The 15845-nt window shown below is 39.3% G+C and overlaps 1 protein-coding gene across 1 annotated transcript in view; it reads left to right on the forward strand.

Annotated features, from left to right (window-relative positions):
- The window catches only part of LOC119825324 (transmembrane protein 45A), a 72081-nt gene extending 58501 nt beyond the window's left edge, over nt 1-13580 (forward strand). Inside the window, exons 3-6 of the mRNA XM_038346133.1 lie at nt 421-627; nt 1581-1765; nt 8685-8830; nt 13058-13580. Of these exons, the coding sequence (XP_038202061.1) occupies nt 421-627; nt 1581-1765; nt 8685-8830; nt 13058-13151 (632 nt within the window). The 3' untranslated portion in view covers nt 13152-13580. The remainder of the gene's footprint in view (nt 1-420; nt 628-1580; nt 1766-8684; nt 8831-13057) is intronic.
- The last annotated feature ends 2265 nt before the right edge of the window (nt 13581-15845 follow it).

Below are 15845 nucleotides of genomic sequence, written 5' to 3' on the forward strand. Positions count from 1 at the left end.
TAAATTCTATATCAGTTTTGTCAACACCCTACTTTATAACAGCCGCTTAAGGGTACAATATTTAGGAAGGAAGTAAACATCCTTTGTATGACACATATCATAAATCCACACCTCCATGTCACCCAGGACTTTAGTCATTAAATTAGAAGCAGTTGTTGAAATAAAATTACCAGTGTTAAGAGTATTAAGCATTTATTTGGCTCATTTGACTATATGGAGATAAAACTCATTATCCAAATCAACAGCTGAACTTTGGAATCAAGTCTAAATCACTACTGCTAGGTTTTTAGTGGAAAGCTCAGAGGGCGCAATCGACACCACAAGCTTAGATGGAATAAGCAATGACCACATGCCCCTGTGTCTTCACACTAAGGAGAGTTAGGAGAAAGGTTGCTAAAACTGTGGTGTGTTCCTCCGCAGGTATGGCTGGGGAGCAGTTTATCACAGGCGGACCATACCTGAACCTGTATAAAGACGGCCAGTGGAACCAGCTTCTGGGCTGGCATCACACAACCATGTACTTCTTCTTTGGGCTAATGGGGATAGCCCACATCTTGTGTTTCGCAACCAATTTAGTTCCCCTTTCTTTAAGCAAGTTAATGTTATCAAATGCCTTCTTTGTGGAATGTAAGTATGAGGGAAATATGTTTTCTGTTCTTTTGCTATCAGTAGGCATTGGCGTAGCGCTTTTAATAACATGTCTTTTGTTTCTCTATATCACCTTGATTGGCAGGGCTATCTGTTTAGGCAAAAGTTGAATATATGGTCTTAGAGAAGATACCTATAGTCTTCCCTTCTTTCATCTTTATAGACTAATTTAATAGATCTGGGCAGACACTCACTCAAAAGCTTTGTTTGCATTTCATATCTGTCTTTAGAAATCATCTACAGTGGGTACTTACCTCTTGGTTATTGTGGAGCTTATCATTGTTTTTTCTTCTAACAATGAAAACTAAACTCAGAACAATAGTGCATGAATTACTTGAAATAGGGCAACCACTCACAATAGAAAATATCCCTCAATCTCTAATAAGTTTTTCAAATATCAGAAACAGAAACTCTGCTAAAATGTAGTATGAGTCTAAAAGATGACTTCCTATTTTGAGAGGTTAATGAAAATAACAGAATGTTTCTTTCAGTTGATTTCTCAGATTGTCGTAAGGGGAGGCTAAAGCAAGTGTTTAATATTTTGTTATAATTTACGTATGCATTTGTTGAATTCCTTAAAGTGAAACTTTGACTTCAGCTAATTTATTGATTATAGCTCCCTACCCTAGTCATGTTTATTAAACATTATCCTACGTAGATAATGCTTTGAACAATAGTTTAGATTTTTATGGTATGTTAGATGAGAGAACAAAGGTGAGAAGAAGGGAAAAGTGGGATTAGAATTAAAAGAATCCCTTCCTAAGTAATAGAAAATGTTTAGTCTTCCCAAGGTAAAAATACATTGCTATGAGCCTCAGTGGGGATTTGCTCTTTGGGGCAATCTTATGCTTGTCTCAAATTCTATGGCAAGAGGGTGGTACCCTGGGAAGCCTTTGGTTTTATCAGAACATGTGTTTTGCCCCCTCCATTAGCATTTATCTTCTACAACCACACTCATGGTCGGGAAATGATAGATGTGTTTGTGCACCAGCTTCTGGTCTTTACCACCATTTTGACGGGTCTGGTTACCTTCATGGAATTCCTCACCAAAAACAACGTACTTCTGGAGCTTCTACGGTCAAGCCTCATCATACTACAAGGGACCTGGTTCTGGCAGGTGAGTTGGGACTTGGAGCTAATACACCTGGTGTCAAGTATCTGTAGATTCTCTTCTTAATTGATTTTAATACTTCCCTTCTATGAGCATCAGAGAAGTGATGTTCTTGGAGTGGTTTGGTGGTTCTGGTGAGATTACTATCAGAGTAGCCATGAAGGAAACAGGTAGTGTAATCCCTCATTTTGGATTCACGTATCCTTTATGTAGGAATTCTGAGCTGATGATTATGGTTATAAGGGATTCCTAGTACTAGAACAACTTATAGAATAATGGCCCATAAACTCATGAACTATATGAGAGATCAAAGAGAGAGTAAACACTGAGAAACAACTCAGGGATGGCCACCATATGGGTTTTATGTACATCTTAATTTTATCTTTTTTTTCATCAGAAAGCAATTATCTTTTGTTCTATCTTGTATATAAAATCTAGGTATGAAAAAACATGAAAACACAGTGAGGGAGGGGGCTAGAAGGGGAGACCCAGTAGGGGGAAGGGCAAGACAGGAGAGGGAAGGGGAGCGACAAGTCCTGTGTTGTGTGTGATGCAGATGCACCATGGAGCTTGGGAGTTTGTGAAACAGTGTGGAGCTAAGAAGATGGCTCCATGGTGGACAGTGCTTGTCTGCTTTAGTTCTTAGCGCTCACGGCTCATAAACTCCTGCAACTCCAACTCCAGGGGTCCAGCATCTCTGGTATCAGATGGTACCTGGTCAGGGCTAGAAGCCCTGCCTAGAATTCCCCAGTGAGGGGCTAAGGCTGTTGCTCAGAGGTAGAGCCCATCTTGTTTTACTGTATCCCCATGTCCTCACAATGATCCAGAGGCTAGGTGTTACTACCTCTAATTTGCCTAGAGGTATCTTCGGCAAGACCAAGATATTCTCTCATGTTCACACAGTAATATATCTAGGATCTAAATCTAGACGCCTCTAATCCCAGATCCCAGACATTTCCCATTTTACAACATCATCAGCTCCCTAAACTTGCCATGCTATTGAGAGCATGAATTCAAACAGTGAACACATATTTTTGAGAGTACCAAGTCATAATCACATTCAAATATAGACATAAACAAAGTCTAGAATGAGGTGAGGATGTGATTTGATTAGGTCAGGCTTTGAAGAAAGAACAGATATTTTAGTCACCAGAGAGCCAGGATTTGGGGTGATGTGGCTATGTCAGGGGTTGGAATTTCCCATAAGCACTAATAAAGAATTGGCAGGTAGTAGTGAAAGAAGTGCAGTGGTTTAAACAGGGTTTGATGACGCAGTATCCACACACAGGGTGAGAAGAGCTTGTGGTGCAGAGACCAGCAAGGTGGGACTAGGTTCGTGCATCAGTTTGAAGTATGCTTTATTGAAAAATATTATAAATACCCTGTAAGGTGATCAATCTATTAATTGCTGACTATAGCCATTTTAGTAGAATATAAGCCCCTCCACAGGAACCTCTATGGAGTAAAGACAATGGTACGTAAAGAACTAGTGTGCACCGCATTGCACTGCTTTCCCCTGTGCATATCTTTAGTCGTCAAAAGGAAAGATGTTTTTGCAAGGGAAAACTTCTGGTTAAATTGACACCATGACTCTTGCTTCAGTGAATATTCTCTGCTCTGAACAAATAACAAAAACAGATAAACTAGATAAATGCTTACAGCAATTTGAAAATTAAAAAAAAATTAAAAAGAAAAACAAAAAAATTAGAAAACCTCTAATCACATTCAGGTAAAAGACAAAAGCAGAGCATAAAGACTTATGGGCCAAACGCAGCACAAACAAGCAAGCCTGGAGAGGAGCTGAGCTGGAAGCCTGCTGATGCCAGTCCAGGGCAGACAGACAGTGATGGAAGCTTTTGGGGGAAAGCCAGGCTCTTGTAACATTTTCTGCTGTGTATGTATTTTGTGTCTATGATTATCTTCATCGTGATTTCTTGAAATTTTATGTTACTAGAATGGATTTGCCAAATTTCAGTTTCTACTTTTTCCTCTGTTGTGACATTGCCTTTCACTCCTTTTTCTCTGGTTTTGTTTTGGGGATGGGGTTAAGTGATAATTTCATTTATTTTTAACCTTTCTTGTTTAAAAACCACTTAGAGTCTAGACATTATTTTAACTGTAATTTTTAATGTTACATTTCTAGTGTGTGTTCATCTTTAATTCATGATTTCTCTTTCTTCTTTTTTTTTCTTTTTCTTTTTAAATGGCACTGGGAACTAAAACCGTGAGCTAAATGGGCTTCCTTCTTACCCATAATTATAACTATAACTATTATTAACTATAACTGAATTGTGTCTAGGAACAAAATATTAAATTTCAGAGTATTTCTTTTCTAAGTATCACTCATTCCAGTTAATTGTATTATGAGCAAAGAATGTGTTTCTTTGGAAGGTGCTGACACTTCCTTTGGGACAGAACTTAATGTCAGTATAAATTCTCTGTGTGTTTGAAAAGGCATATTGTAGATGGAAGTTTCTGTCCTGCCTGGTACCACAGCCATTTAGTCCCAAAGAAACACACAGATGCTTATATTAATTATAAACTATTTAGCCATTAGCTCAGGCTTTTCATTAACTAGCTCTTACAACTTAAATTAACCCATAATTCTGAAGTCTGTGTTTAGTCATGTGACTTGGTACCTTTTCTCAGTGAGGCATTCTCATCTTGTTTCCTCTGCATCTGGCTGGTGACTGCATCTCTGCTTTTCCCTTCCCAGAATTCTCCTAGTCTGGTTGCCTCACCTATACTTACTGCTTGGCTACTGGTCAATGAGCATTTTATTAAACTAATATGAGTGATGAATCTTTACAGTGTACAAGGGCATTATTGCATAGCAGCACTGATAATCTTATGGGGATCCAAAAGAATTTAGGATTATGGTCAAGTCGTGACTGGAGTATTCTGTAAGGCTGGATCATCTCAGTCAGCAGACTTGAAGCTATTCTGAATGAAGAACTCAGAAGAAACTGCAACAGAGGTGCTCTAAAATGTTGGATCATCTGGGCCATTCACACCTATCAGAGACTTTTTAGATAGAAAAGAAATTCCCCAACTTCTTTTCTGAACCATGTGGCATTTAAAACATGTTTATTTAATGACTAAGCCATTTTGTATAATTTAAAAAAGAAAACAAACTCCCTGTGCCCTTCATTTCATGGCAGTCTTTTCTGGGTCTCTCTGTGGGAGAGCAACTCAGAGGTCCACTTCATAATTCTTTCTTCCTCTGCTTCTCCTCATCTTCCTCAGAGCATGGGACAGTCAGGCAGGGAGAAGCCACTCTTGTTGCTTTGCTTCTCGTCACTTTGGACAGTTGTTTCCAGTGTATGCTCTAGCTCTCTTTGTGCTCATGTCCCAGAGACTGCTCACAAGACAGCTGCCCAGATGCTGCGTCCAAACTGTAATGCCACACTTTACCTTGACTCATGTGCTTAAGTTTTACAATAATCCTTTGTCTTAACAGTAGTTCCCGTAAGGTGACTCATTATATCCCATATTACTAAAGGGATGACTGGGATTTATAGATAGATGCCAATAATTTCTCAATATTCAAAACTGCTGAAAGGCAGGATTCCAAAAAGTGTGCCAGTTTCCAAAACTTCCATTTTCTTCTACCATGCTCTCTTTCACTACATAGCCTTCCACCCAGGACAATGTCAGGATGGTGGGCTGAATCACAAACAGGCTCTTTGATGTAAACAATCAGAACCAAGATAGAAGCTGGTATCATGGAAATACAGCACTGTGCTAATACTAAATATAGATTATAGCAGGCAAGATGAGGATGTACCTATGCTCTGGCTACTTGGGAGGCTAAGACAAGATTCTAAGGCTGGGAATTTAAGACCAATCAGGGTAATTCATGGGAACTCTGTCCCAGAAAAACAGAAGAATAAAAATGTAAACAAATAACAACAAAATATCCTGGAAAAATACATATTTCAGACCAACAGGCCCTGAGCGACATATAATCTGTAATGATTTTACATTCTGAGTTAGCTGCCAATACTTGAAACATAGGAAACATCACTGAAGCATTTTTTTTTTCTTAGCTGTTTTTAACATAGAACAGAAATATCTGGCAGCATTAGGCCTGTATTCCAAAGTGGCAGTCGTGGGTGGAAACATGCCCCATCAATTTATCATTTGCATCAGCCCCTGACAAAGTAGAGAGGCAGATCAAAGTTTCTGTTCCCATCTTGGTCCTATGCCCTTTATTTATCAACCAGTTCAGGGCCATGAGTTTTCCTCCTAGAATATAATACTAGTTACAACTAGCAAGATGCTTCCGAATAACTTTTTATGGATTTCTTTATACTCCAAGATACAAGATGTGTTTGTTATTGATTTTAAGAACAGGAAAATGAAGTACTACATGACCCTGTCTTATTCCCTACTACATACCACCTATCTTCTATCTGTCTGTCTAACCATCTGTCTGTCTGTCTGTCTGTATGTCTGTCTGTCTATATCATATGTGTATGTCTATGAAACATTACTTATTTCTTATTGGGATAAAATTCACATAACATGGTGTCTTAGTGTTCAATTACTGTAAAAAGACACCATGGTCATGAAAAAAATAAGGAAAGCATTTTAGTGGGGATTGCTTACAGTTTCAGTCCATTGTCATGACAACAAGCATGGTGGTATTCAGACAATCATGGTGCTGGAGAAGTAGTTCAAGGTTCTCCATTCAGATCCACAGGCAGCAGGAAGAGAGAGACACTGAGCCTGGTTTGAGCATTTGAAACTCCAAAGCCTACCCCTAGTGACATACTTTTCCCATCAAGGCCATACCTACTCCCAAAAGACCATACATCCTCCTAATCTCCGTCAAGTAATGCCACTCCCTAATGACTGAGCATTTCAAATATATGAGCCGATGGTGAACATTCCCATTTGAAACACCACACATGGAAACAGCCATTTTAAATTACATAATTTGATAATGTTTAGCATTTCCACCATGCTGTGAGTGCACCACTTCTGATGAACTGATGAAAGCTGTGGGTGGTGTGGGACAATGATCTGTATTCTGTCAATTATATTTAAATAAATATATATATTTAAATAAACACTGGATTGGCCAGTAGCCAGGAAGGAAGTATAGGCAGGACAACCAGACAGGAAGTAGAGGCTGGTCAAGGAGAACAGAATTCTGGGAAGGAGGAAGCCCATTCCTCTGCAGTCCTGACTTGATCACAGAAGAAGCAAGATGTGACTACCCCACTGAATAAGGTACCGAGCCATGTGGCTAACATAGACAAGAATAAGATATAAGAGTTAATAAGAAGCCTGAACTAATGGGCCAATCAGTTTATAACTAGTGATTTCTTTGGGACTTAATGATTGTGGGAACTGGGCAGGACAGAAAACTCAGTCAACAAAGGACAAAGATATACAGAAACTCCAACAATGTGTGGGTCCTACTACTTTAATAATATTCCCCATGCTTTTTCAAAGGTAATAAAGGATACTGGGCAGTTTTGTATCAATTTTATGATCAGTCTTTATGAAATGTCTGCGAAAAACATTACTGGAGTATTCATAACTGTTATTTTGGTTCTGCAGGTTGCCCTGGGTGTTTTGCCATGTCAATAATATTGAGACATCTAGTCCATAATTTGAGATTATCTTGGGTCCCTGATTTCTTTCACCAACCTTATGCAGCTTCTGGCATATAAATTTTAAAGATCTTCAACTGGTGTGTGTTCCTGTGTGTACCTTCATGCACATGTGTGGATGTGTGCATTCATGTGTGTACCTGCATGTGTATGTGTAGTTGTGTATATTCATGTGTGTACCTGCATGTGCTTGTGTAGTTGTATGTATTCATGTGTGTACCTGCATGTGCATGTGTGGCTGTGTGTGTTCCTGTGTGCCCCTGTATGTATGTATATGGTTGTGTGTATTCCTGTGTGTACCTACATGTGTGTGTGGTTGAGCATATTCATGTGTGTACCTGCATGTGTGTGTGTGGTTTTGTGTGTTCATGTGTATACCTGCATGAGCATGTATGGATGTGTGTATTTATGTGTGTACCTGCATGTGCGTGTGTGTTTGTGTGCATTCATGTGTGTACCTGCATGTGCTTGTGTGGTTGTGTGCATTCATGTGTGTACCTGCATGTGCATGTGTGGTTGTGGTGCCTAGCATCTACAGCAGTGCCTTCTGAATACCAGTAAGATATTCTACCATGGAGCTATATTTCCAGTTTTGTTCTTTAGTTCTTCACTTTGTTCAGAGTTAAAGTAGATTTTTAAAAACGATAGTGTAGGGCTTTCACTACTTGTGCATGAAAATATATGTGATGGTTTTATCTTGATTTTCAGTTTTCAAATATGTGAAATTCCTTCATTAGCTTTAATAATGGAGGGTTGGTTCTTTATGATTTTCTCTAATTGAGATCATATTATATGTAAATATAGATCATTTTATAATTTCTTTTCCAAAATGAATGTCTTTTACTTTTCTTGCCTAGATTTCTTGCCCAACTAGAATTTTCAGTACCATGCTCAACAAGAGTGGTAATAGAAAATATATTTGTGTTGTACCTGATCCTGAGGAGAAAGTTCCAACCTTTTTCCACTTAGCATAACATTATCTATGGGTTTTTATTTATTTAAAAATATATTTGCAGTCTAACTTAAAATTCCAGAGTAAGGTTGTGCAGTGTAGAGTTGCAGAGATTCAGAAAATGAACCTAAGACCAGAGTGACCACTATGAATGTTTCAAATTTTTATTATTAAATATACTTAAAATTATTCTTCCAAAATATTCCTTGGTGGAGAGTGACTACAGAATAACCTGATGTTGTGTTTGTGACATCTCAGCTAAAGGGAGTCACCTTAGTCAACATTTTGAAATGAGCTTTCTTTGAGAATGTGGCTGGTTATTTTAATGTGCACTTTTTTTGAGTTGCAGATTGGTTTTGTCCTGTATCCTCTCAGTGGAAGTCCTGCATGGAATCTGTCAGATATTGAGAATAAAATGTTTCTCACCATGTGCTTTACCTGGCATTATGCATCAACCTTTGTCATCGCTGGATTAAATTATGCTTTTATCACCTGGTAAGTTAGCGGTTTTTTTTTTAAATGTATGGTCCTTTGCATATGTCTATCAAGATTTGACAGTGTTGCACTTCAAATTCAAAAGGAAGATTTTACTCTTGCCTTCTCATAAGATGGACTAGGGCATTAGGAGGTTATTTCTATACAAAGAAATGGCTAACAAAATGTACATGTTGACACAAACTTATAATAGTTTAGTGGTGTGGCTCTTGTGCCTCTGATGCCTCTGACCCACACCCCACCCTATAGTACATTCTCTGGACTTCTATCTCTTCACAAATACAATCCTCTATTCTGGATGACCAGTTCCCCTATGTGCAGTGAGACCTCCGCTTACTTAATTATCCCATTTCATGACCTTAGGACCTTCTTTTGACAAATGTATATAAATCAAATTAAATAAGACAGTAATTCTAATTTTTCTAAAAGTTGAATAATGCATTCTTTTATATAAGAATCCTGATCTAACTTTCTGAGCAAGTGAGGAGCAACATAGCAGATTGCTGAGAACACATATGCCCATTAGTTATGACTTCAGACTCATTACTCAGCCACAATAAGTATGAATCTTATTGTTTACTACATAGAGATAATAGAAACTCAATGAGATCATGTATTTGCGTTCCTGAAGATGTGAAAACTCAGCAAATTTTCTTGTCTTCTTGTCTGTTTTATCCTCTTCTTCCTCTCTATTTGGTATAAAAGTATGCGGTGGAGATCATTCCATGGGAAATGGTTCTGTCCTGTAACCATGGCAAATTAGAGAGGTAGACAATAAAAATACAGAACAGTGCGTGGAAGTCGTAGAGAGAAGAAGGAGCTCAAGGAAGGCTCCTCACAAATTGAAAATTATGTGAGCTCACAAGATGAGCAAGAAGAAAAGGAGACGATCATGGCTCCTGGGTTGCTCAGTGCCAAAGCACAGTGGGCTTGACTGATCCTAATTACTGGACGTATGGACTCCAGCACTCAATTCTTTAGACTGCTACGTTGAGTGAAATACTCTACAACGGCAGTAATGTGTACCTAGTATTTAGTATGGTGGACACCGGCTCCCGAGAACGGCTAATGTGACACGGTCCATATTAATTTCAACTGATTCAAATACAAAACTCTAGATAGTATTGCACACCTTGCAGCTTCACCAGATCCCTAGAATGTAGTAGCTAATTCTAGCCACCATGGTTTGTCGACTTCTACTGCAAGCAGTAGAAGATTGCAACCTCTAGGCGTGGACTCCAGATCAGCCTTCCTTCTCTGAGTTTGACGTTGGAGCAGCTGTAACACTTGAATTATTGCATTGTTCAGCTCCCGGATGTCCCTCATAGGCTTTGGAGCAGCTCACTTTGCTCTGCAAATGCTTTCTTCCTCCTCCAGGTTGTTTCTGTTCCACTCCCCCAAAGCATGCGCATCAGCACGTTGGTAAGGCTGGCTGGGCTACTGAGTCTTGCTCTCTTCCCCTGTTGTTCCAGGCTGACATCTGGGCCTCATCTTCTTAGGGGCTGGGGCGTCTTCAGGAACAGTCGCAGGATGCAAGGACAAACTCAACTTCCTGTCAGCTCCCCTGCAGAACCAAGAGAAGACTACTGTCTCTTCCTGTTCCAAAAGCCTTCAGATGCCTAATGAATGGCTTGGCCACTTACGGGGCCCTAGAAACAAGAAACGCCATTTTTATTTTTCAGCCTCTCCCAATCCCCACCGCATGTTATTCTAATCTCTTTGACCAGACAGTTCCCTTTACCTAGTATATTCACACTAAATACCCATCTCTTCTTTGAAACCTTCTATAATTCCTCTAGCCCATATTGATATGTGTGTTTCCTGAGCTCCTGAAGTACTTTGTTTGCACTAGACACTTTAAATATTGTTATATATCAATTGAGATATTGACTGCTTGCCCCTGTTAGCCCTCCTTGCCAGCTCGATTGTATCCCTATGTGAAAGCAATCTTTTTTGTATCCCATACCAACTGGCACATTACCAGACATATAATAAGTGCTCAGTTAACATTTGTTAGCATTTAGTAGATCTCCATTTCAAAGATATTTAAATATAAACTTCATTTGTTTGGAAATTGTATTTTATATGTTTCTTGATTTTCTTTTAATACTGATATTGAAAAGATAAGATCAAGAGTTTAACTTTCCCTGAAATATTGTGATCTATATTTAAGCAACAGTTTTAAAATACCACAAAGACTCAGTATTGTTTTTCAGTGAGATCACACGAAAAACTAATTCAGTACTAACTTTGAGAATAAGGAGGCTTGGAACTCCTTTATTCAGGGTTCGACTATGAAGCAGTTGCTTATCCACAAGTCATTAAATGTCAGACATTATATCCAAGTTGTTTGACATGGGATGATAACTGTCACACAAGCACATTTAAGTCATGGAATTCTCCTTCTCAAATCCTTGAAAGATGATGCAAAATGTCCCAGTTTTGCAAAATAGTGGTTCAAGATTGCCACATTCTATTCTCTGCCTGCAGCCTTGATTATGCAAGCTTGTATAAGAAACCTGTTTGGAAATATTGCTGCATATTTAATGTGTCATACACACATATATTTCTGTGGCAAGTAACTATTTCGATAGCTGCTGCCTATGAGTAAGGAAGCGTTACTTATTTTCAGATGGGCTTTCCAAGCTGTGAGTCATGTGAGCCATTGTGAAGAACAAAGCAGGGCCTATTAACACACCAAACACACGAGTTTCTTGTGTCAGGTCTGCTCTTTTTCACAGTAATTTATGAGAACATGAAGTAAGAGTAGAGGCACACCTTGATTTTGATTCCCAAAATTTCCCCCATTCTAGTAACTAGCAATTGTGTCTGGGTATTTCTTTTGTGTTATTATTGGGGCAGGTGTTGTTTTAAGGGGGTTTTATTTTGTTTTTGAGACAGGGTCTCACTGTGTGGTCTTGACTGGTTTAGAACTGTCTATGTAGACCAGGGTGGCCTCGAACTCACAGAGATCCGCCTGCTTCTGACTCCCGAGTGCTGGTTTAAAGGTGTGCGCCACCATGCCAGGCTGCAGTTCCTTACTCCAGCTCTCACCCTGCCTCACAGAACCATTTCTGCATGTGGGCTACAGATGCCTAGAACCCTATAAAGGTGTGAATGTGCTGCTAACAACAGCAGCCACAACCCAGAGAGAAAGAACAGGAGGCAGTGGGAGTGACTGGGTCAATGTTAACATTTCATTCCCAGTAAGCAGCCACAAGTCATTTATTTTCCACACGAGTCTTCAGAAATGAACATAACTGATTAATCCCTTTCATCCTACATGGACTGATGTTGAGCTATGTGGAAAGAATGTGTGGGCTTTTATAAGATCACACAAATGCTCTCCAACCCTTAATCAGCCTTTCAAAGAGGAGGTAGCTTGGAGTGTTCTGAACCTATGAACAAAACCAATAGTCAACAATCGAGGCAAACAACTGAGCAGTTTTTCTTGGCTGTTGAACCAACAGAGGAAGTTGATTCTGTCCCATTGCCATTTGTTATATGTGTTAGTGTTAGTTGGCAGTAGCAGAAGAGCTGGCAGCCTCTGTTCATAGATGAGTCACGTGGCCTGTCAGATTGCTCCACATGTCAGTGCTGTGTCAAATGTGTCAGTGTTATAGGTTAAGATCCCTTCTGACTCTCGCTAGGGTTACACTAACAAATGGGATGGAGCCAGTGAAGTTCTTGTGTGGGATCCAGAGCACAGGAGTGACGTAGTGTATGAATGGAACAGGCCAGAACTTAATTGGAAAAAGAAAGAGACATGGTAAAAATCAGAATGTAAACAGGCTGAAGAAAATTTTCATAATGAGAAATTCAACCCAGGCTTGACACATGCCTTCACTTGGTCTGTCACTCTAGGGAAAAGTCATGTGCTTCCTTAAAGGAGATGACATCTCTTTGCAGTCCATAGGTAGTTGTGGGTTTGATATAGATGTTCCAACAATGTCTCATTTGTCACAGTCATTAGAGTCTCCTGCTGGTTTTATAAACAAACAGTTGTGCATAGTTAAGCAATCTCATAATGTGTTTGACAGACACATCTTTTCTTTTTACTTAGGCATTGCTGTAGTCAATACACCTTTTCAGGTATCTCCAAGTCACATAGAAATCATTTCACTTTGGGGACTGCCTCTATTCATTGTGGGAATAATCTGCATATTGCTGTAAAGTTTTGACCCTTGATATCATGTAACCAGGGATGATTTTCTTCTTCTTCCTCAGGTTAATTAAATCTAGACTTAGGAAGGGCTGCATCTCAGAGGTGGGACTACTGAAAAATACTGAACGTGAACACGAGTCTGAAGAAGAAGTGTGATCTTGACGGGCACCCGTCTAAATACGTCTTCTCTTGTTGCATTGCCTTTGTTCATGGCTTCTTTCTTGACCTTTGTCTGAAGAACAGATGTCTGAGGCTGACTCCACATTGTTTGTATTTCCAGTTTTGCTAAAGTGTTGGACTTATAAATGTCTCACTTTCTGACATCTTTGAAAGTCCCTTGGGTGATAAATTCAGTTTGCATATTATGCATGCCATGGTGTTCAAGAGCAATCATTTTTCCAAAGTTATGCATAGTTTCATATTCATATTATGAAAATTACTTGTTTTATTTTCCTGATGAATACCTTAAAGAGGCATAGCCTTGTCATCGCTTGTAATTCATTAAATGTTGCATTTTATTTGTTTATCTTGTTGCCACAATGAAAAAATAAATGAATGCATGCACCTTTGTGCAAAAACCCCAAATCCTCATTTTTTTATTGACATATATCTCACCTTTACATGATACAGAAAAACCTGCACGTACAGAATTCCCTTTCTTTGAGACATTTATATGGAAAGCTTGATGCAAAAGGCAGACCAGAAGTCTTCCGGTGAGCTTTCTAAAAATGAATGACATTAAGATCCATGGTTTCAAAGATGTTGGAGACTAGGAAAGGGGCATTGTGGTATTAGCATAGCCTAGCATGACCACCATGCCATTTTCTCTGTTAAACAGATAAAAGATTAAACAACATGCCTTTATACCAGTGATTCTCAACTTGTGAGTTATGACCCCCCCAAAAGACCATCAGAAAACATAGATATTTACATTATGATTCATAACAATAGCAAAATTATAGTTAAGAAGTAGCAATGAAAATAATTTTATGATCAGGGTTACCACAACATGAGAAACTATATTAAAGGTCACAGCAGTAGGAAGGTTGAGAACCATTGCATATAATCCTAGGCTAAAAAGTCAGGGCCTTGTGCTATGCAGGCCAAGAATCTCCCAGTGGTGAGATATGTATATATATATATATATATATATATATATATATATATATATATTCATATAATTCTGACTCTACTCTTAACCCCTCTCCACAACACAGGGACCCTTTCTTAATATCACATTTTATGAATCTCAAATGATAGCAAGTGGAGAACTAACAACACAGTGTTACACAGAAAGGCCTGCTGTGATAGAAGAAGGAAAGGACGCAGGAATCCTGAGAGACGAGCTAAATTTCGAGGAAGTGACATGGCCTCTGTGCCCTCGCAGCTGAAACACAGACGATGAAACCCGGAAGGCTCCCTGGCTTTCCAGAACTCTAACAAGCCTAGAAGCTGCCCCATCATATACACAGTACAGGGGTCCTAAAGAGAGAAAATTATATTCTTCAGGCCCAAGAACCGGGAGTGTTCATTTTGTTACACAGCTTTTAAAATGACAGACGTAAGTGACCAAAGGTGTGTCTTGAGCACTTTGAAGTATGCGGTACCAATGTGTCATGGTCCTCTGGGGATCATGTTCTACCCATGTGTGTCCAGAGTTAAGGGTCCTTTTCTAGTCTAACAACATTTTCGGTGACTGTCACGTTTGAGTTTCAGATCAACAAGTCAATTGCAGTTAGTTGAGATGGAAGTCACTGATATCTAGCTGCAGAGATCACTGCTTCTCCAGGCTCAAACCCAGAGACTATAAGTAAGATATAACTCGGAGTTCTCGAAACATCTGGGTCTTGGACCAGTCTGGGGATGTTTCGCTTGGCTCCTAAAATTGTGTGACTATACTGTTGAGGTTGTGTTTTGTGAATACTGTTTCATGCTGTTTTTGGAACAGCATGAAAAAATCTTACTAGATATTTTACTAACTGGGATCTCAAATAGGAAAGTCTTTTATGTATTTCCTTCATCCTGTGCCAGGAAGTCTCAGTCCATTCGTAGAAGCTATAAAGATTTTGGTTTATCAAAAAATCTATTTCAGAAAGTTGTCCAAAATAATGACAAATATAACAAAAAGTATTAAGGGTTTCTACTCTAGATCACAGGGAGAGATGAGGAAAGGCAGCTCTGTCATGTTTATCAGTCTGTGGAGTGGATAGAAATGGGGGCATTCATTCACCGGGTGTTTGTCATTCCATTTCCAAAGGCTAGGAAGTGTTCAGTAAGCTAAGAACAGAATGATGCTCAAGCCAGAGTTGCTGTCTCCATCAGACATACATTCCTGGGGGAGAACCAGGCAACAACAAAGTAAAATGTAAAACTACAAATCAAGGCAATCAGTGACGTGAAGAAAGATAAATCTGTGAAGGAGAACCCAGAATGGGGAGGTGCATCGCTGACATTTTCCCAAGGGTCCTTCCCCAGAGGTCTTTTTATGAAGAAAGATGGTACCCATGTTCCATCTTTATGTGAAATTATGGTGTGTATGTTTCCAAAGGATTAGACTGTGCCAGGACAAGACTTCATCAAAGACAGGACAGAGATGGAAATCCTACCCCCTTTACTCCCTGTGTTGCCTTAGCTGTCTCAAACCTGAAGGCTTAGTTTCTGAAGTTTTGCTGTATCTCCTTCACTAGTATCTCAGGCTACATCATTATAAACCAGAGAAGAAACCCTTGAAATCAGTCAGCAGGAATGATGCACTGGCTGTGCAGACAGAACTGTGAGCAAGGGGAGCGGTAACCTATGCTGTTGGCGGGGCACCAGCTCTTCCATGCATGCTCTTTCTGATTCCCAATT

The sequence above is a fragment of the Arvicola amphibius genome, chromosome 10 (assembly GCF_903992535.2).
Source record: "Arvicola amphibius chromosome 10, mArvAmp1.2, whole genome shotgun sequence".
Taxonomy (NCBI): Eukaryota; Metazoa; Chordata; class Mammalia; order Rodentia; family Cricetidae; genus Arvicola; species Arvicola amphibius.